The sequence below is a fragment of the Suricata suricatta genome, chromosome 6 (genome assembly GCF_006229205.1).
Source record: "Suricata suricatta isolate VVHF042 chromosome 6, meerkat_22Aug2017_6uvM2_HiC, whole genome shotgun sequence".
NCBI lineage: Eukaryota > Metazoa > Chordata > Mammalia > Carnivora > Herpestidae > Suricata > Suricata suricatta.
Window position 1 is genome coordinate 84,819,547 of NC_043705.1, and position 21,167 is coordinate 84,840,713.

General features: G+C 36.9%; 1 protein-coding gene across 7 annotated transcripts in view; it reads left to right on the forward strand.

The window, feature by feature from the left end:
• UIMC1 (ubiquitin interaction motif containing 1) overlaps positions 1-21,167 on the forward strand; it is a 106,704-nt gene that overhangs the window by 34,562 nt on the left and 50,975 nt on the right. For 6 of the 7 annotated variants that reach the window (XM_029942785.1, XM_029942788.1, XM_029942791.1 and 3 more), the window contains exons 4-6: positions 12,957-13,081; positions 13,816-13,921; positions 14,229-14,965. In XM_029942785.1, coding sequence (XP_029798645.1) covers positions 12,957-13,081; positions 13,816-13,921; positions 14,229-14,965 — 968 coding nt within the window. The remainder of the gene's footprint in view (positions 1-12,956; positions 13,082-13,815; positions 13,922-14,228; positions 14,966-21,167) is intronic. The other variant, XM_029942789.1, reaches the window with a different exon arrangement.

The following is a 21,167-nucleotide window of genomic DNA, read 5'->3' on the forward strand; positions in this document are numbered from 1 at the left end:
TTCTTTCTTTCTTATTTTTTTTTAACCTCTTTTTTCTTACCAGTAAAATACAGATATAACAGTGGCTCAGTAATGGTACCTATTATAATGGTACTATTTTTATCATGTTAAAGTTCAACCAAGTAAATTTGGAGATCTAATTGGCTTTATTAAATGATTCATGAATCAGGTAACATTCCATCTAGCAAATAGAGGAATGCTCTGAGGAGCTGTTTGAAATGGAAGCTTTTTATAGAAAGGATGGTGGGGCAAGAAAATTAATAGCCCCCCAAAAAAATTGTTTCAGGCAAGATCACTTTGTTTTGCTGGGAAGGACAGGGCTCTTTTTAGGTGGATTATGTCATTTTTCCTTTGGGGGATGGAGAGAGTTTATGTGATAGATTATCTCATTGGTGCTTAATCAGAATATTCCTGATTGACAGGTTAAGACTTAACCTTTATGGGGGAGGTTGAAACTATAGTTAGTTTAGATATTAAGCCCTGGTTTGGTACAAGTGATGGCATTTTGGGCCTGTGGGTTTTCCTTTAAACATTCATTAAAATTGTGAGGTAAAAACTCTTCTGTGTGTTTCCTATACTTGTAACACTTCACTGTGGTCATCACGCATATTGGGGGTTTTCCCCCACACCAAACAGTTTTCCAGTTCTCAGTGAGACCCTGTCTAGTATCTCAATGTAACCAATTCTGACACTGCCTGCCTGGAGATAGTGTCAGATCCCACAGGACTGCCTCCACTTTTGATGGCAACTCCAAGTCCAGGTCATTACCTGTGCATATGATTGACTGGCTATCAAGCGGTTCATTTGACCACCTCTTTGGGTTTGATTAGTATGCTAGAATGACTCACAGTACTCAGGGAAACTGTTTACTTACCAGGTGACTGGCTTATTATAAAGGATGTAACTCAGGAACAGGTAGAGGGAAGAGATGTATAGGGCAAGATATGAGGGAAGGTCTGCAGAGCTTGCATGTCCTCTCCAGGTATATCACCTTTCCAGTATCTTCACCAACCTAGAAGCTCTCCAAAGCCTATAGTTTATAGATTTTTAGTTGTTTGAGTCATCTTTTTTTTCCTCCTCTGCTCAAACTCAAAGTTTGTCAATTTTGTTGTTTTCAAAAACTATTATTTTTATCAATTTTTCTGTTTTTCTATTTTCTATTGATTTCTTCTGTATTCTTTTAGGTTTAGTTTGCTCTTTTTTTTTTTTCCTGTGTCTTAAGGTGGAAGTTTAGGTTATTGATTCAAGATCTTTCTTTTTAATATAGGCATTAGATAGCTGTAAATTTCCTTTTAAGTACTACTTTAGCTGCATCCTGTAAGTTTTGAAGACATATTTTCATTCATCTCGAAGTATTTTCTTTTTCTTTCTTTCTTTTTTCTTCTTCTTCTTTCTTTCTTTTTTTTTTTTTTAGATTTTATTTTTAAGTAATCTCTATACCCAATGTAGGGTTTGAACCCACAACCCTGAGATCAAGAGTTGCTGGGTGGCTCAGTCAGTTGATTCCAACTCTTGATTCATCTCAGGTCATGATCTCACGCTTTGTGAGTTCAAACCCTGTGTCAGGTGCTACGCCGACAGTGTAGAGCCTGCTTGGGATTCTCTCTCCCTCTCTGCCTTTCCCTCACTCTCGCATGCATGCTTTTGCTCTCTCTCTCTCTCAAAATAAATAAATGACTAGGAAAAATAAGGGTTGCGTGCTCTACTACCTGAGCCAGCCGTATGCCCCCTAAAATATTTTCTACTACGCTTTTGGTTTCTTCTTTGACCCATTGGTTAGTTTAGGGTGTTTTGTTTAATTCCATGTATTTGTCAGTTCCCCAGATTTCTTCTTTCTGTTATCACTAATTTTACTCACTGTGGTTGGAAAACATACTTTGTATGTTTTTTATCCTTTTATGTTTATTGAGGACTGTTTTATTCCTATCATATGATGTATCCTGGAGAATATTCTACATATACTTAAGGAAAATGGATGCTCTCTCTTCAAGGGGAGTAGTGTTCTGTAGATACCTGTTTGGCCTGTTTGGCTGGAGTGTTAAATAGATCTGTGTTTGGTCTAGTTAGGTTATAGTGTTGTTTAAATTTTCGATTTCCTTGTTAATGTTCTGCTTAGTTCTCCCTATTACTGAAAGTGGCATATTGAATCATCCATTTTTGAAGGATATTTTCCTTGAATTCTAGAATTCTGGTTTGACAGGTATTTTTTTTCCAGTATTTTCAGAATGTCACTCCATTGTTTTCTGGCTGCAGAGTTTTTGATGAGAAGATGATGAGAATTCTTACCTTTGTTCTTTTGTATGTAACCTGTCTTTTTTGGTGACTGCCTTCAATATAGTATTTGTAGGGTTCACACCTAGCACGCAGCCCAACGTGGGGCTTGAACTCACAACCCTGAGATCAAGAGTCAGATGCTTAACTGACTGAGCCACCAAGGCACTCCTGGAATATATATATTTTTAATATTCTTTTTGGATCTGTGATTTGAAGTCTTTAATCAACTTTTGAAAATTCTTAATTTTGTTTTATTAAAGACTTTATTTTGCTAGAGCAGAATTGAGGGCCAGATACAGTGATTTTCCATTTCCATTCCATCCCCTGACCTCATACATGAATAGCTGCCTCCATCAGAGTGAAGCGTTACAATTGATAAACATACTTTGACATATTATAATCATCCTAAGTCCATAGTTTACATTGGGTTCACTTTTGGTGTTGTACATTCTATGGGTTTTGACAGGTATGTAATGATATGTATCTGTCATTATGATATCATCATACATTTTCACTGCCTTAAAAATCCTTTTTGCCTCCCTATTCATTTGTCCTGCTGCCAGTCTCTTGCAATCACTGGTCATTTTACTATCTACATAGTTTTGCCTTTTCCAGGATGTCATATAAGTTGGAATCATACAGGATGAAGACTTTTCAGGTTGGCTTCTTTCACTACATTTAAGGTTCTTCTGCATCTTTTCATGCTTTGGTAGCTTATTCCTTTTTACTGCCAAACAATATTTCATTGTCTGAATTCATTTACCTACTAAAGATCATTTTGATTGCTTCCAAGTTTTTAACAATTAAGAATAAAGCTTCTGTAAACGTGTGCATTTATGTGTATCTCTTCTGGTTAAATAATCAAGGAGTGTGATTGTTGGATTGTATGGTAATAGTATGTTTAGTTTTGTAAGAAATTGCCAAACTGTCTTCCAAAGTGGCTGTACCATTTTGCATTCCCATCATCAGTGAATGAGAATTCTATTGCTCCATACCCTCACCAGCATTTGGTGTTTTTAGTGTTCCAGAATGTGGTCATTCTAATAGGTGTATAGTAGTGTCTCTTTGTGTGTGTGTTTTAAGTTAATTTATCTTGAGACAGGGTGGGGGAGGACCAGGGAGAAAGGGAGAGAGATAGGGAGGGAGGGAGAATCCCAAGCAGGCTCCTCATTGTCAGCACAGAGCCCAATGTGGGGCTTGAACTCGTGAACAATGAGATCATGACCTCAGCCAAAGTCGGATGCTTAACCTATTGAGCCACAGTGCAGAGCCTGCTTGGGATTCCCTCTCTTCCTCTCTTTGCCCCTCTTCTACTCATGTTCTCTCTCACTTGCTCGCTCTCAAAGTAAATTTTAAAAAGTGTGTTGTTTAATCTCCATGAGTTTTTGGATTTTCTAGTTATCTTTCTGTTAGTGATATCTAGCTTAATTTCATTGTGATCTGAGAGCAGACATTGCCTGATTTTCATTTAAATTTGTTGGGGCATCTGGGTGGCTCAGTCAGTTAGTTAAGCATTTGACTTTGGCTCTGGTCATGATCTCACAGTCTGTGGGTTTGAGCCCCATGTTGGACTCTGTGTTGACGGCTCAGAGCCTGGAGCCTGCTTCGGATTCTGTGTCTGCCTCTCTCTCTCTCTCTCTGCCTCTCCCCCACTCACGCTCTGTCTCTGTCTCTCAAAATAAAATAAAGACATAGAAAAAAATTTTTTTTTAATGTGTTAAGGTGTGTTTTATGGCCTAGAGTGTGGTCTGTCTTGGTGAATCTTATATGTGAGCTTGAAAAGGGTGTGTATGTTCTTGTTTTTGATTGAAATAATCTGTAGACTCAATTATGTCCATTTGATTAATGGTGTTAATAAGTTCAGTTATATCCTTCTTGCTTTTCTGTCTGCTGAATCAGTCCATTTCTGATAGAGAGATGTTGAAGTTTTAAAATAGATAGTGGATTCATGTATTTCTCCTTGCAGTTCTATCAGTTTTTGCCTCACGTGACGTTGTTAGGCATTTACATGTTAAGGATTGTTATGTTGTCCTAAAGAACTGACCTCTTTATCATTATGTAGTGCCCTTTATACCTGGTAACTTTTCTTGCTCTGAAGTCTGCTCTGTCAAAATTAATGTAGTTACTTCTACTTTCTTTTGATTAGTGTCATTATGGTAAATTTTTCCATTTACTTTTTTTTCATATATGGTTTTTATTATGCTGAGATATTTTCCCTCTAAACTCACTTTGTTGTGAGTTTTTATTATGAATGGATATTGAATTTTGTTAAGTGCTTTTTCTTCATCTTTTGAGATGATCATGATTTTATCCTTCATTTTGTTGTTTGTTTTGTTTATTGAAGTATAATTAACATACAGTGTTATGTTAGTTTTAGGTATACAACATAATTGATTCAACAATTCTTTACATTATTCAGTGCTTACCACAATAAGTGTAGTTACCATCTGTTACCATACAACATTATTACAGTATTATTGACTATAGTCCCTATGCTGTACCATCTACTTACTTCTAACCTATAGCTGTCTTTATATTTAAAGTGGGCTTTTAGGGCACCTGGCTGGTTCAGTCATTGGAGCATGTTACTCTTCATCTAAAGGTTGTGTAGTTTGAGCCCCACATTGGGTGTGGCTATTACTTGAAAACTTAAGAAAAAGTAAATAAAATGGGTTACTTGTAGTGTTACAATGGTGTTGTTTTTGATCCACTCTGACAATCTCTTTTAATTTATACATTTAGTCCTTGCTGCTTAAGGTGATTAATTGATTAATTCATTATTTAAAACATTTTTATTTATTTAAGTAATCTCTACACCCAGTGTGAGGCTGAACTCAACCCCTAGATCAAGAGTCACACGCTCCTCCAACTGAGTCAACCAGGCACCTTCAACATGATTATTAATGTAGCTGGATTAGCATCTATCTTTTTTGTTACTGTTTTCTGTTTTTGCTTCTCTTCTTCATTCTCATATTTGTCTTCTAGTCTTTGTTTGCCTTTTGTGATTTTAACTGAGCATTTTATATGATTCCATTTTTCTCCTTTCTTAAATTTCAGTTAGAATTTTTTTTTACAGTTTTATTTATTTGTTTTAGAGAGAGGGGGAGAGAAAGAGCACAAGCATGAGCCGGGGAGAGGGCAGAGGGAGAAGAAGAGAGAATCTCAAGTAGGCTCCAGTGAGCTCAGTAAGGGGACTTGATCCTACGAACCTGGGATCATGATCTGAACTGAAACCAAGAGTCAGATGCTCAACTGACTGAGCCACCCAAGTGCCCCCCACCATTTTTTAAAATAGTTTTTAGTGGTTGCCATATACATTTGCAACTAATCCAAGTCCATTTTCAAATAATGCTATAATGTGGGGCACCTGTGTGGCTCAGTTGCTTGAACAGCTGATTCTTGATACTGGCTCAGGTCGTGATCTTGCTATGTGATCTCAAGGTCCTGAGATTGAACCTCATGATTGAGCCCTGCCTCTGTCTTCGAGCTGAGCATGGAGCCTACTTGGGATTCATTCTCATTCTCTCTGTCTCTCTCTCTCTCTCTTTTTTCCCCTGCTTGCATGTGTGTGCTCACTCACTCAAAAAAATAAACATTCAAAGAAAATTTTTAATGTTTATTTATTATTGAGACAGAAACAGAGCATAAGTGTGGGAGGGGCAGAGAGAGAGGGAGACACAGAATCTGAAGCAGACTCCAGGCTCTTAACTGTCAGCACAGAGCCCAACACAGGGCTTGAACTCAGGAACTGTGAGATTGAGCCTAAGTTGGACACTTACCTAACTGAGCCGCCCAGGTGCCCCAATAAATAAATATTTAAAATAAAAACAAATGGAGCACCTGGGCGGCTCAGTTGATTAAGCTATTATTGCTTCTTGGTTTCCACTCAGGTCATGATCTCAGTTTGTGAGTTTGAGCCCCGTGTTGGGCTCATTGCTGACAGCACGGAGCCTTCTTGGGATTCTCTCTCTCCCTGTCTCTCTGCCCCTTCCCTACTCACTCTCCTTATGTCTCAAAATTAATAAATTTTAAAAATTTAAATAAAACCAAGTAACACTGTAATGCTTCATGAGTATTGTGTGTACTTTATAATAACAAAATCATACTAATTCTTCTCATTCCTTGTATCATTTATTTCACAAATATAGAAGCATATATAAAAATAAGATATGTAAACATACATAGTCAAATATATTATTACTATTAACGTTTTGAACAAACTGTTTTCTGTCTTTTTTTATAATAAATAGTTTATTGTCAAATTGGTTTCCATATAACACCCAGTGCTTCTCCCCAAGTGCCCTCCTCCATGACCATCACCCCCCATTCCTCCTCCCCTCCCCCTTCAGCCCTCAGTTTGTTCTCAGTATTCAATAGTCTCTCATGATTTGTGTCCCTCTCTCTCTCCAACCCTCTTTCCCTTTTCCCCTCCCTATGATCCTCTGTTAGGTTTCTCCTGTTAGACTAAGAATAAGAAAAATAAAAGTTTTTATTTTATCTTCATTTATTCCTTCTTTGATACTCTTACTTTATTCATATATATCTGAGTTTCTGACCTATGTTTGAGGAACTTCTTTCAACATTTCTTGCAAGGCAGGTCTACTGTCAACAAATTCCCTCTATTTTTGTTTCTCTAAGAAAGTCTTCATTTCTCCTTCACTTTTGAAGAATGTAGGGTATAGAATTGTATAGGTGGTTTTTTCCCCCTAAATACTTTCCTCTCTTTTTGCTTGCATGGTTTCTGAGAAGTCAGGTATAATTCTTTCTTTATTTCTGTATAGGTAAGGTTTTTTTTCTCCTTTTGGCTTCTTTCAGGATTTTTTCTTTATCTCAGATTTTCTATAGTTTGAAAATGATATACCTAGGTTTTCTGTGTGGGGGTGGGGTAGGGATGTTGAGCTGCTTAGATCTGTGTTTTGGTATCTGACATTAATTTGGGGAAATTCTGAGTCATTTCTGTTTCACATGTTTCTTTTGCTCTTTTCTTTCTTTCTTCTCCTTGTGGTAATTCCATTATGTGTTTATTACTACTTTTGTAATTGGCCCACAGTTCTTGGATATATTCTGTTTTATTCTTTTCAGTCTTTGTTCTCTTTATAGTATTGGAAATTTCTCTAATATATCCTCAGTTGTGTTCAGTTTGCTAATAAGCCCATCAAAGGCATTCTTCATTTCTTTTAGAAATTGTTGTTGTTGTTGTTGTTTCTGAGAGAGAGAGCATGCATGCACACAAATGGGGGTTGGGAGATGGGTAGAGGGAGAGGGAAAGAGAGAGAATTTTGAGCAGGCTCTGCACTCAGCGTGGAGTCTGACGTGGGGCTTGATCTCACAACCTTGAGATCATGACCTGAGCTGAAATCAAGAGTTGGATGTTTAACTGACTGAGCCAGCCAGATGCCCCTATTATAGTATTTTTGGTCTCCAGCATTTTTTTTTTTTCTGTTGTTGTTCTTTCTTAGGATTTCCATCTCTTCATTTATGTTGTCCATCTGTCCTTGCAGGCTTTCTACTTGCCTGCTGTCTAATATACTAAGAGGTCTATACTAAGAGTCCTTAGTATATTAATCACAGTTGTTTGAAATTCCCAGTCTAATAATTCTAGTATCCTGCCATTTTTGGAGAGAGAGCCTACATGTGGGAGAATGGCAAGGGGTGGGGAAGAGACAGAGGCTCATTGTGGAGCCTGACATGGGGCTTGATCTCATGACCCTGGGATCATGACCTGAGACCCTGGGATCATGACCTGAGCCAAAGTCAAGAGTTAGACGTTCAACTGACTGAGCCACCCAGGCGCCCCTGTAATTTTTTTCTTGATAGCTGGACATGATGTACTGGGTGGAAAGAAACTATTATGAATAGGTCTTTGGTAACATGTAGTTAAGATGTGGAGGTAGGGAAAGTATTCTGTAATATATATATTTTAAAGTTACTGATGTATTTTGAGAGAGAGTGAGCAAGGGACAGTCAGAGAGAGGGGGAGAGAGAATCCCAAGCTGACTCTGCGCTGTCAGCACAGAGCCTGATGTGGGGCTCAAATTAACGAACAGTGAGATGATGACTTGAGCCGAAATCAAGAGTCAGATGCTTAACTGACTGAGCCACCCAGGTGCCCCATTGGAAAGTATTCTGTAGTTCTCTGATTAGGTTTCAGTTTTTCATTGAGTCCATGCCTCTGGACTGTGAACTGTTTTTCGTCCCCCCCCCCCCCACTTCCTTTATGTGGGACAAGATGGCTAGAGAAGGTTGAAATTTGCCATTTCCCCTTCTTTCATGTCAGTTAGACACTGATAATAGCCTGTCATTGTAGGCTCTGATTAACTAGTTTGATCTAGGGCAGAGCTTCTTGAAAAGAAGAGACTACTCTGGCATATTTCAAATTATTTCCTTTTCCTCTCCCTTTGTGGGATGCTCAGGAGGAAATTCCTGCTATTTTTGTTATTTTTTAAATTTTAAAATGTTTTTATTTATTTGAGAGAGAGAGAGAGAGAGAGAGAGAGAGAGACAGAGAGAGAGAGACAAACAACGTGAGCAGGGGAGGGTCATAGAGAGAGGTTGATACAGAATCTGAAGACAGGCTCCAGGCTCTTAGCTAGCTGTCAGCTAGCAGCTGACACGGGGTTCGAATCCACGAACCGTGAGATCATGACCTGAGCCAAAGTCAGACAGTTAACCGACAGAGCCACCCAGGTGCCCCAATTTCTGCTATTTTTATTGTGAGAACCTAGTTGAGCTCTTGGAGGTAAAATTCACAAACTTTGGGGTAGGGTGGTTGTTATGACTGAGTTCCCATGGAGTTTTTAATGCTCAGACTTCTAGGCACTGACCCTCCAGTAATTTGCCAATTATAGTTTATAATTTTCTACCCTGACACTGGTTTTTGTGGCAGTTTCTGCTATTGTATATCTGCTCTGATAAACCATGACTCCCTGTACTCCCCTGTCCATCTCTTCATCTTGGGGACAGTGGTTTGCCCGGTGTTCTCCTCTCTCATAGATCCAAGAAGAGTTGTTGATTTTTTAGTCTTTTTACTTCTTGTTAGGAGAGAATGACAACTTTCAAGCTCCTTACATTTGGAACCAGAAATTGGTTGTGTTGTCTACGTTATATTTTCATTTGGCTTTTATACAGTTTATCATTTTTATATGTCTTTGTGATTATCATTTTGATAACATCTAAGTTTCTTGAGTTAACATGCTCTAGTTTATTTAACCATTGCCTTTTTTTTAAAGTCTGTTCTTATAGATGATAGTGTAGTGGACATTTTTTTGTGCATTCTGCTTCTCTTCAATGAGTGCCTAGGGTCAATTCCTAGAAGTTGCATCACTTTGTTTGAGAATGCACATCTGTAGGAGTTACATGGTACTTTTCAGAAATGTTTTACAGATTTGTACTTTAACTGGCAATATATAGGTATATTAGCCTTGCCACCGTTGGAGAGCTGTATCTGTTTTGGAAAAGAAAGTTCTTAGGAAAAGATTTGGGCGGGAAAATAATTTATCTTGTTTGTTTTCTTTTATATGAAATGTTCCCATTCAGCATTTCAAAGACCCCCAAATTACACAGATTCTCTTGATATGTACTGTCTAATTTTGTGATCTGGATTGTTAACAGCCTGTTTGTACTTCTCAGTGGGAGGCTAACCTGAATGTTGGGAGAAGTTAATCATCATAAATTATGATCAGCATAATCAGCTTTATACAAATTGTGCACTACTGTGTTTTTAGCTCAGCAGAATCATTTGATAAGCTGGGCAAGTCCATTCATTTGGAGATTCTATGATTGACACTTGCTGATATTTTCATTAAAGGTATATGTTCCTAGGAAAAAGTTTGTTTTTCCCTTTCTTCTAGTGGTTGGGTTCTTATATAGGCGAGAGATAAGGTAAAATGAATCCTTGTCAACAGTGAGGTTTATTGGATTTTAGTCTCAGATCATGGTTGCTATGTGAAAATAAGAGACAGTAGTAGTGAATGACAGTAACTAATTCTGATTGTGGTTAAATTAAATATGTAAAGGTGGCTTTGTCAAGTTATGTGGTTGTATGCTGTCAGTAAAATATACGTAAAATGACTGATAATCTGAATTAATGTTTTGGGTTTCTTTAAATAATACATAATGACAATACATAATTTAATTATTAATAATAATTAACAGTTATTGGATACTTGGGTATGTGCCAAATACTGTTCTAAGCTTTTTGCATGTATAAATGAATTCTCATAACAGCCTTAAATGTTACTGCCTCAAGTTTATGTATGTGTGACCCAAAACAGATACTACAGAATCATAGTAATTACATGAGAATCCCTAAAGTCAAGTGTGTATTTGCTCTACATGCATGTCCACAGCAGATTAAAAGAAGCAAAGTAAAAGTAGGGAAGGAGATTACCAAAGACCAGCACCAGTGCCTGGTGTACAGGATAAGTAACCCGCTGAAATCTAAACACTAAAGAAGTAAAATCGAGATTTAAAACCAGGCACTCTGCTTCTGGAGTTCTTGTGTACTAGAAAGCAGGATCATATGGTGTTACTATGTTAAATTTCTTGTTCTAATGGTGTAGCAAGAGGCCAGAATCTGGAGAATACTTCAGTTAATGTAGCAAAGCCTCATCTCTCCCGAACCTTTAGGGAATAGGGTGTTTTGAAAAGCAGAGTATTTCAAAGAACTCAGATTTATGTGTTGTGCATTATATGGTTCTTGGTTCCCTTAAATTGAACATAAAGGATGTAATCAAAAATTTTTAAATGATTTAGAGATTTTGATAGGATTGCCAGTGCTTTTCACTTAGTTATTCTAGCGTATAGTACTCTCATTTTAATTTGCATTTCCCTGATGACTAATCATCTTTTCATATGCTTATTGGTCATTCCAGTATTTTCCTTTGTGAAGTATTTGTTTAGAATCCTTGCCTATTTTAAACCTATATTGGTTGTTTTATTAAGTTATAGGAATTTCTTGTATATTTTGGTTAACCAATTGAGCTACGCAGGCACCCCATTGGAATTTCTTGTATATTTTGGATAGAAGTTCTTTATCAGATTTTATTTATTTATTTTTTATTTTAGAGGGAAAGTGTGTGAGTGGGGGAGAGGGACAGAGGGAAAGAGAGAGAGAGGATCATTAAGAGCAGAGGATCTCTGCTGAGCACAGAGCGTGATGTGGGGCTGGATCTCACGACCATGAAATGATGACCTGAGTAGAAATCAAGAGTTGGATGCTCAACCACTGAGCTACCCAGGCGCCCCTGTCAGAGTGTGTGTGTGTGTGTGTGTATGTGTTGTGAATATGTGCTCCCATTTTGTGGCTTACCTTTTTATTTTTTTAAGCTTTAATTTTTATTAGATCTTTTTTTTTTTCTTTTATGCTCTTTCTGGGGCTTGTATAAGCAATCTTTGACTATCCCAAGATTACAAAGATTTTCACTTAGGTTTTCTTCTAGGATTGTTATAGTTTTAGCTTTTATATTTAGTTGTATGATCCATTTTGAGTTAATTTTTGTATGTAGTATGAGTCAGGGTTGAGGATAATTTTTTTTTTTTTTTTTTTTTTTTTTTGAGGCAGAGGACGAGAGTGGGAGGGGCAGTGAGAGAGGGAGACACAGAATCTGAAACAGGCTCCAGGCTCTGAGCTGTCAGCACAGAACCTGATGCGGGGCTTGAACCCACAATCCGTGAGATTATGACCTGAGCCGAAGTTGGACGCTTAACCAACTGAGCCACCCAGGAGCCCCGAGGATAATTTTTTTCATGGATATACAATTGTTTGAAAACTGTTGGAAAACTGTTCTTGTTGAAAATCAATGTGTGGATCTATTTCTGAATTTTCTGTTACATTCCATTAAACAAACTTGTTGGGATTTTGATTGGGATTGTGTTGATCTATAATTTGGCTAGAATTGATGCCTATTTTCTGAGTGTCATTATGCACTCATAGATTTAAACACATTCATAACTTAGTTCATTATCATTATTCTTACTGATATTCCAGTTAAATTTTTGGCCAGTTATCCAATTTTGGCCAACTTAAAAGTTGGCTATTAAGTTCTTCTGATATGACCCTAGTAACATCTGATAGATACCTTACTCAAGACAGATATTTTAACTCGTTTTTTACATTTCATGCTCCAGACTTGGAATCAGCACTGTACTTTGTATTAGCCATAGTACCTTTCTCGAAGATACTCTTAAGTTGCTTTTATGGGAAATTGTGTTTGGAGATCACATTCTGTCACTAGGGATGTTCTTTTCTACTGGGTAAATCAGAGGATTTTGAAGAATAAAATTCTTCTGGTTAAGTGTTGAGCACAAAGCAGTGTGATATGGAGCAAAAAGCCCTCGAATGGGAGCTTATTTTCTTATTTTTTCATTCATTTGCCAAATATTTATTGAGTTTCTATTAGGTATCAGGCACTCTTTGATGCAACAGTAAACAAAGTAGGCAAAAACGCTCCCTTTATGGGAGTTTACAGTCTAGTTTACCCAGGATTTTTACTGAAACAACTGCTATTTTTCTTGGCCAATACCTTACCTTTTAGGTCTTTCCTCATTTATAAAACTATAAAATTGTACTAAATGGTCTGTAGTGTTTTCACCTGAGAAGTTTAATATTATCTGTGTCTTGCTTCCATACTTATTCAGTGTTTGTGCTGTTCCTTTTCTCTTTTTTTCTTCTCCTCTTACAGAAATGACAGAAGAAGAACAGTTTGCTCTGGCTCTCAAAATGAGTGAGCAGGAAGCTGAGGAGATGAACAGCCAGGAAGAGGAAGAAGAGGAACTCTTGAGGAAAGCCATTGCAGAAAGCCTGAATGTAAATTCACTATGTTCAAAAAGTTTGTTGAGGGGGGTTGATCAAAAGTTTGTTTGTTTGTTTGTTTTTACTTCTACAGTATTACAGTTGCATTAGCAACTAGCTGTAGTAGTTCATAGGGTTTTCAACTAAGAAATATTTTAAAGTGTTTGTTGAATTGTTGGTGAGTCCAATTTGTAGTGTTTTGTCAATTTTATATGAAAGAGTTTTCTTCCACTCCACAGATTTTCAGTACTTGGTTTAAGAGGATCATAGTAGTTGGCAGCTTCTGCAAAGGGTTACCAAGTCCCAAGAAACCAAAAGGGAGCAAGATAAGTTGCTTACCTTCCCTGTTATAGGGGAAGAGCAAAGGCAATGAGAAACTAGAGGTGGGTTATGGAAAGAAAGAATGAGCAATTAAAATTTTTTTCAAATAATGTTAAATTATGATCTGAATGTGCATAGTTGAAATTTTTTTTAATGCAAAGCTTATTTGCCAGTGGCAGGTCCTGAACCATCCTTTATATCATTCATGTCTCTATATTAGAAAAAGGTTTAGTATAGTGATCTAGTAACCATTTTGCACATAGTAGGCATTCAGTACACTTTGTGGAAGTCCTTTGAATTGAGCATCTACGTTTTGGAAAGGAGAATCTCTTAGGGACTGTGACCTCCTTGTTTTATCCTTCTTGTGACCCTTCATGTATAGCTATTTTAATAATAAACCTGGTCTGGTGTGGGATCACTTGTTTCAGAGTTGCCGGCCTTCTGATGCTTCTGCTACCAGATCTCGACCTCTGGCAACTGGATCATCTTCACAGTCCCACCAAGAGAAAACCACAGACTCTGGGACCACTGAAGGCATGTCTCCCTGTTCTGACTCCTTCCACTCATCAAGTATAACTATATCACAGGGATCTCATGCTGAGAGTAGATATACAGAAATGCCCCAGATCCCTTTGGTGGTATTAAAGAGGTTAAATCTGAAAATAGTTGAGATTTCACTAATATCCAGCATACGTTTTATCTCCAAGGAAGTCAACATTTGGTTAAACACAAGAAGAGCCTTTTACCCACATTATGTAATTCTTGGTAAGTGATAACTTACCAAGCCCTCTTAATGAAGAACAGTTTGTCCTTAGCCCTACTTTTTCTCAAATACCTACAGGCATATGGCAGCTGGTACCTCCATCACTGTTTAAAGGCTCACATATCAGTCAGGGAAACGAGGCTGAGGAAAGAGAGGAGCCTTGGGACCACACTGAAAACACTGAAGAGGAGCCGGTCTTTGGCAGCTCAGGAAGCTGGGATCAGTCAAGCCAGCCAGTGTTTGAGAATGAGAACGTTAAATGTTTTGACAGATGTATTGGCCACTTGGCTGAGCACACACAGTGTGGGAAGCCACAGGAAAGTACTGGGAGGGGTTGTGCTTTTCACAAAGCTGCCCAGGGTAGGGGGGACACATCTAGGCACTGTCTGCCTACCTCAGCTGACGCCAAAGGTCTCCAGGATGTTGGGGGCACTGTGCACTACTTCTGGGGTATTCCATTCTGCCCTGCTGGAATAGACCCTAATCTATATACCCAAGTCCTTCTCTGCCAGTTGGAGGTTTATCAAAAGAGCCTAAAAATGGCTCAGAGGCAGCTCTTAAAAAAAAAAGGGTTTGGGGAACCAGTGTTACCTAGACCTCCTTCTCTGATCCAGAATGAATGTGGCCAAGGAGATCAGGCTAGTGAAAAAAATGAAGGCATCTCAGAAGATATGGGAGATGAAGACAAAGAGGAGAGGCAGGAGTCTAGGGCATCTGTCTGGCACTCAAAAACCAAGGATTTCCAAGAAAACCCAATTAAAAGCTTGAAAGAAAGACTTTTTTTGGAGGAAGAACCAACAAGCAGTCATGGTCAGGTAAGGGTCAGTGATGCTGTGATTAAGGATGATTTATTCACAGATTAAATAAGAATTATATCTATTTGTTCTTATGGTGATCTTTTTTTCCTGATTTTTAAAGCAACAGCACATGCTCACTATGGAAAATTAGGAAAGTACGGGAGAGTGTAAAGAAGAAAAAAAATTACCTATAATCTCAGCACCAAGAGGCAATCATCATTATTTCTGTGCATTTTAACATGTTAGTTTTTAATTTTTCAACAAAATGAAGACTCTTCTGTATAAGCTTTATTTCTTTTCCCCACTTAATAGTGAATCTTAAATCTTTTCTGATTTATTAAGTATACTTGAAAACATTATTATATAGATGTACCATAATTTATATTTTGTGTTTTAAAATTTTATTATTTCTAAAAAATTAAGTTTTTGAATAGGTAATAATATTCACATGGTCCAGAATTCAAAAAGATGTCAGTGAAAAGTCTGTCACTTATCCCCTTCCCAGCCAACCAGATTCCTTCTGTCAAGTCGACTTATGTTACTAGTTTCCGCTGTATCCTTCTAAGATACTTTATGTAGTAACAGCAAATGAGTATACATACTCTTTTTCATACTCTACGCATTATTCTCCACTTTGCTTTTTTCACTGAAATATTTCCGAGATCGTTCCATAACTGTACATAAGGAATTTCTTCCTTATTTTGAATGTGTAAAATAAAACACTGTGTATGGATGAACTTATTTTATCCAGTGTCCCTATTGGTGGACTTTTAGGTTTCTGATATTTTACAAACTCTGTTCACTGTTTACTCTTGTATGAAGATGTTTCATACACATGGGAGATATTTGCATAATTTCTTGTAGATGTAATTTGATGGATCAAAGGATATATGCATTTACAGTTTTGTTAGCTGTTGCCAAATTGCCTTTTATAGAGGTTGTATAAATTTACACTCACAGCTGTGTATGAGTACCAGCTTCCCTATAACCATATCCAGTCAGTACAGTTAGGGCTTTTTGATCTTTGCCCATCTGGAATGAAAAATACTATCTCAATACAGTCTTAAATTGCATTTCTTTTATTGTGTGTGCAGGTAAAACCCATTTATATTTCCTTTTCTGACTGTTTAGATCTTATGGGTATTTTACTTTTTCAACAATCTCTTAATGGTTTGTAGATACCCTTTACATATCAGAGGAAGTGGTCCTTTTTAATAGGATGGGTAGTTTTCCAGTTTATTCCCCCCACCCTCATGTAATGGTATATTTTTGATTTTGCTTGTGATGTTTTTCTATACTTTACCAAAAACAATCCCCTATTTGGGAACATTTAGGTTGCCTTTTCAGTTTTTTTCTGATATATCTAGATTGTATTATATATCAAAGCTTATATTCTGTTTTTTTCTCTAGATATTATAAAAGAAATCATATAATTATAATATACATAATTACTATATAATATATAATTATAATGTAAAAACTGAAAGTTTAAATTTATTCTTTTTATGAGCATATTATTTATTGCTATTTTAATTTTTGGTCTCTCTCAGTTTTTGGTTTTATTTTGCTGTTATCCTATTCCGTCTCTTATGATAAGGACTCAAAAAATGGTTTTTTAGCTATGAGAAATTTCATAGCATAGTGAGGAGAACATGAATTTGGAGTTTGAATTTTGACTTATGTGTTTTAGTAACTGTATATATTTGAGCAAGCTATTTAACCTCTCTGAATCTCAGTTTTACATCTATAAAATGAGAATGGTAATTCATGTCTTACAGTAGTTTTAATGATTAAAGTGAATTATGTAAAATGTCTAATATGATGCCTAGGAGATTATAGGCACTCAGTAAATGGTAGTTCTCTCAAAGGGACCAGCACACCATTTGTTGAGGGTATCTGTGGGAAACATTCTTCCTCAGCAGCCTTCTTCATCCACATTCTGGCAAGATTGTTGTATGGGAAGAGAAAGTGTTTTTCTTAACAATTCTTCTAGTGACTTACTCTTTTCCAAAGGAAAGTTAGGTTGACTTATAATATGATGTTTTGTTTGTTAGTTCTTTGCAATTCAGAGATCCTTCCCCTTAAGAGAATAAATTAACTCTACAGAATGAACATTTATTTATTGTATTTGTTGACTGATTTCATTGTAATTCATGTTTTTAGCTTGAAAATTCTAGGGACTAGAGTTGTAGAGCATAGCCTTGTGTCAAGTCTAAGGTTTGAAAGCGGCAACTTTGGAATAGCCTAGAACTGTTCAGAACCTGACTGGCCCTCTAACTTCCCTGAACTGGCCACCAAATACTATAGATAGTAAGTCTATTTGGCCACAAGCAATCAAATCGAACTAGTTTAATTAAAAAAGAAGGCTTTATCAGAGCATCTTGGGTGGCTCGGTTGAGTATCCACCTTGGGCTCAGGTCATGATCTTGCAATTTGTGGGTTTGGCCCTGTATCGGGCTCTGTGCTGACAGCTTGGGGCCTGGAGCCTGCTTCTGATTCTGTGTCTACCTCTCTCTCTGTTCCTCTCCTGCTCTCACTCTGTCTGTCTCTCTCTCAAAAATAAATGGGAAACATTTAAAAAAAAAAAAGAGGACTTTATCATGAGGAAACAGAGTGCCTTATAAATTCTAAAACAGGATGGTAACCAAGCCTGGACAAGGTCTGGAATATCTGTAATTTATCTATATCTAATTGCTATATTGTGCTATCAGTTTCGTTTTTCTCCCTGCAGAGTGGCTTCCTTTGCTTCTCTTTTACAATGGTAGGTGGAAAACATCCTATAGCGCCCAAACTTATAAATACAGGTTATAGGAGATTTATTCTCTTTCAGTTCCAATTTCAAATATAGGAAAGGACTTATGGCCCATTTGGGGTTAGTAGCCTTCACCAGCCCAACTTAATGTGGCCTGAAGTGTGGTCTTTGTCAAATTGTACTACTGGCTAAGAGTGGGAGGGGTGATGGACTGTCCTCAGTAAAAAAAAGGAGACCAGGCAGACAAACTAGTAAGTATCCATATAGTCATTGTCATTAACATTAATTTTATAAATCATTTAGAACTGTTGAAGAATGCTGAAAAGTTCGAAGAATAAAGTTGAAAGCATTCACACTCCTACCATCCAGTGATATATTCCGTCATCTTCTATGCCTATTTTTGTATAGTTTCTATATTTTATTTTTGTATTTTTAAACATTTTAAACGTTTATTAAATTTTGAGAAGGGAGGGCAAGAGAGAGAGGGAGACACAGAATCCAAAGCAGGTTCTAGGCTCTCAGCTGTCAGCACACAGCCTGATGTGGGGCTTGAACCCATAAACTGTCAGATCATGACCTGAGCCGAAGTCAGATGCTTAACCGACTGAGCCACCCAGGCAACCCAATATATTTTTGTATTTTAAAGTTAACATTATGTATATATTTTCTTATGATACTAAATTATTTGTAGATTTCACTGTTTATGACTGAATAATATTCTGGCTTATGATTTATCATAATATTTTAACCCTTTTCCTGTTGATGGATCTTTTGGTTGTGATAAACATCTTTCTTAAATAAAACTTTGTTCTGTTTAAAATTAGTATCTTTAGGGATAGGGAGAAAGAAAAATTCTGAGTTAAAGAGCTGTAAACATAAAAAAAGGACTTGCTATTTATTGCCAGATTGCATTTTGGAAAGGTTACTCAAATGTGTACTCCTTCCTTTCAGTAATGTATGAGAATGCCTAGGTCAGTCTTGCCAGTACAGAATAGGATCTTTAAAAAATGAAACAAACTTAACAAATTTTATAGGCAATTAATGAAAATCTTACAGTTGTAATTTTACCACTTTTCTTGTTTTTTTGCTTTTTAGGAACTGTGGGTAGAAAGAATTTATGTTTATTATGTTTATTAAACATTTTCTATTGATTATGACTTTGCTGGAACTGCCCATTTGTGAGACTCCTTGGTTGATAGAAATAGCAAAAGATTCCCAGAAATAGGGACTTAGAAAAACATTCATTTTGAGGCAAATTGCTTTAGTATTTATGAAGGTTATAACAGGTTTAGAATCAGATAGCTAGTTTCTGGTATCACAGTAACAATAGAGAGGTTGTTAGTAAAGATGGAGAGGTGCTCCTGATGGCCATACAGCCAGAAGGTAGAGGAGTAGTATATTGATGTGGTCACTACTCCTCAGGGTCTGATCCTTAAGTTTTCAGTCCAGATACTGGATGGAATTTGTTTTTCAGAAATGGCCAGATTATGTGGGGGATGTGAGAACTGATGTTGACCAGTCAAACTTCAAGGTGACGTGTACACCCAATGACAGCTTGCTAATTTATTATGGAAGATAGACATTTTTGGTGACCAGCATATTCAGGTCCATCATCCATTGTGCTTTCTTCTAGAATGAAGGTATTTTGAAGGATGAAAATAGTAATCAGAAAATAGTAATTTTTTTGATGTTTTTGTTTATTATTGAGACAGAAACAGAGCATGAGTGGGGGAGGGGCAGAGAGAGAGAGGGAGACACAGAATCTGAAGCCAGGCTCCAGGCTCTGAGCTGTCAGAGATCATGACCTGAGCTGAAGTTGACCACTTAACTGACTGAGCCACCCAGGTGCCCCTGGAAAATAGTAATTTTAATGGATTATTCAACTAATCTATGGAAAGGCCTGATAATCTACTAGTACCTGATAACAGAGGACATTTCTGTAGTGACCAGATGATGCGTCTGTTAATTTTTACTTCCCAGGCCATGGTGTTGATGACTGCTTGAATCTGAATCTTTGGATTTTTCTTTTTTAGATTCATATCATCCCCTTTTCTTAAGATGTTATTTCTTCAGGCAGAATGCAATATCTTGATTAGGCCACCACTTCCTTAAAGTTATATTCATATCATGCATCGCTGTTTACCTTGATTAGATTTGAGTATTCTAATCAAGTTTTGTTTGCTTATTTTGTTGTTATTTTCATATTCTGGAAGAACCTCACTTTCACCCTAGTTCAGATTGCTGCTGTAAGTTTAGAAATTAAAAATGACTTATTGATGGGTACCTGGGTGGCTCAGTCAGTTTAGCATCCGACTTTGGCTTAGTCCATGAACTCACAGTTTGTGAGTTTGAACCCCTGCATTGGGCTCTCTGCTGTCTGCGTGGAGCCTGCTTCAGATCCTCTGTCCCCCTTTCTCTCTGCCCGTCACCTGGTCGTTTCTCTCTCTCTCTTTCTCTCTCTCTCTCTCTCTCTCTCAACATAAATAAACTTAAGAAAATGATTTATTGAAATGAAGACATTCTTGAGATTCTGTGTTGAAATGATCGTAGGAATATTATTTGAGTGAACAATATAACAAGAGTGGTTAGAACATGGATTTTGGAGTCAAATCCCAGCTCTACCTTTGACCAACTCTGTAATTTTGGGCAAATTATTTAACCTGTCAAAGTTTCACTTTCTTCATTTTTAAAATAATAATTTCTGCCTCACAAGGTTCTTAAGAGGATTGAAGTAAATAATGCATTTTAAAGTGATTTGCATAGGCTTGGCACATAATAAGTGTATAATAATTTAAAAAAATAACACTGAGAAAGGTAAAGATGCTTCAGCTTAAGGTAGAGGTGTAGGTATTTTTTAACTGATTGCCTTGATTGCTTCTTAAGCTTGAATTTAGTTAACTACAGTCATTCTAAGACAGTAAAATCTATTACATGGACACTAGGTGTCAGTATTTACTTTTAAAAATTTTATTTTATTTTAGTAATCAGTGTCTTGTCACTACTGAGTTCAAACAAATACTCAGGTGACTATTTATTGCCGTTGTATTTTAGTCCTTTTGACAGTTTTGTTTAACCCTCATTTTTCATGATGATTGCATTCTTCCTGATTATTGTAGAGCTTTATCTTTCCTTTGGATGAAGTTTCATCTCAGCTATTTCTGTTTTTTAGTATATTTTATCATTTGCCTGAGTGGTACAGAGATGCCTAACTTGTTTAGGTTATTTATATCTTGTTAGCCCCTGAAAACTATAGCCAGTAGCTTTATATCTATTGGAAGAAGGCTTATTGCTTAGGCACTTCTTCAAAAATTTCCCTAAGGCAGTTCTGCTCTTAAGGAAGTGTCTGTGCTCTTCTGTGCACCTACATTTAATGAGTTGACATTTGTATCAACTTTACTATTAATTGTAGAAAATAATTAAAAAAAAATCTAATCCCTATTTGTTACATTTCTCTTTTTAAGTAAAATT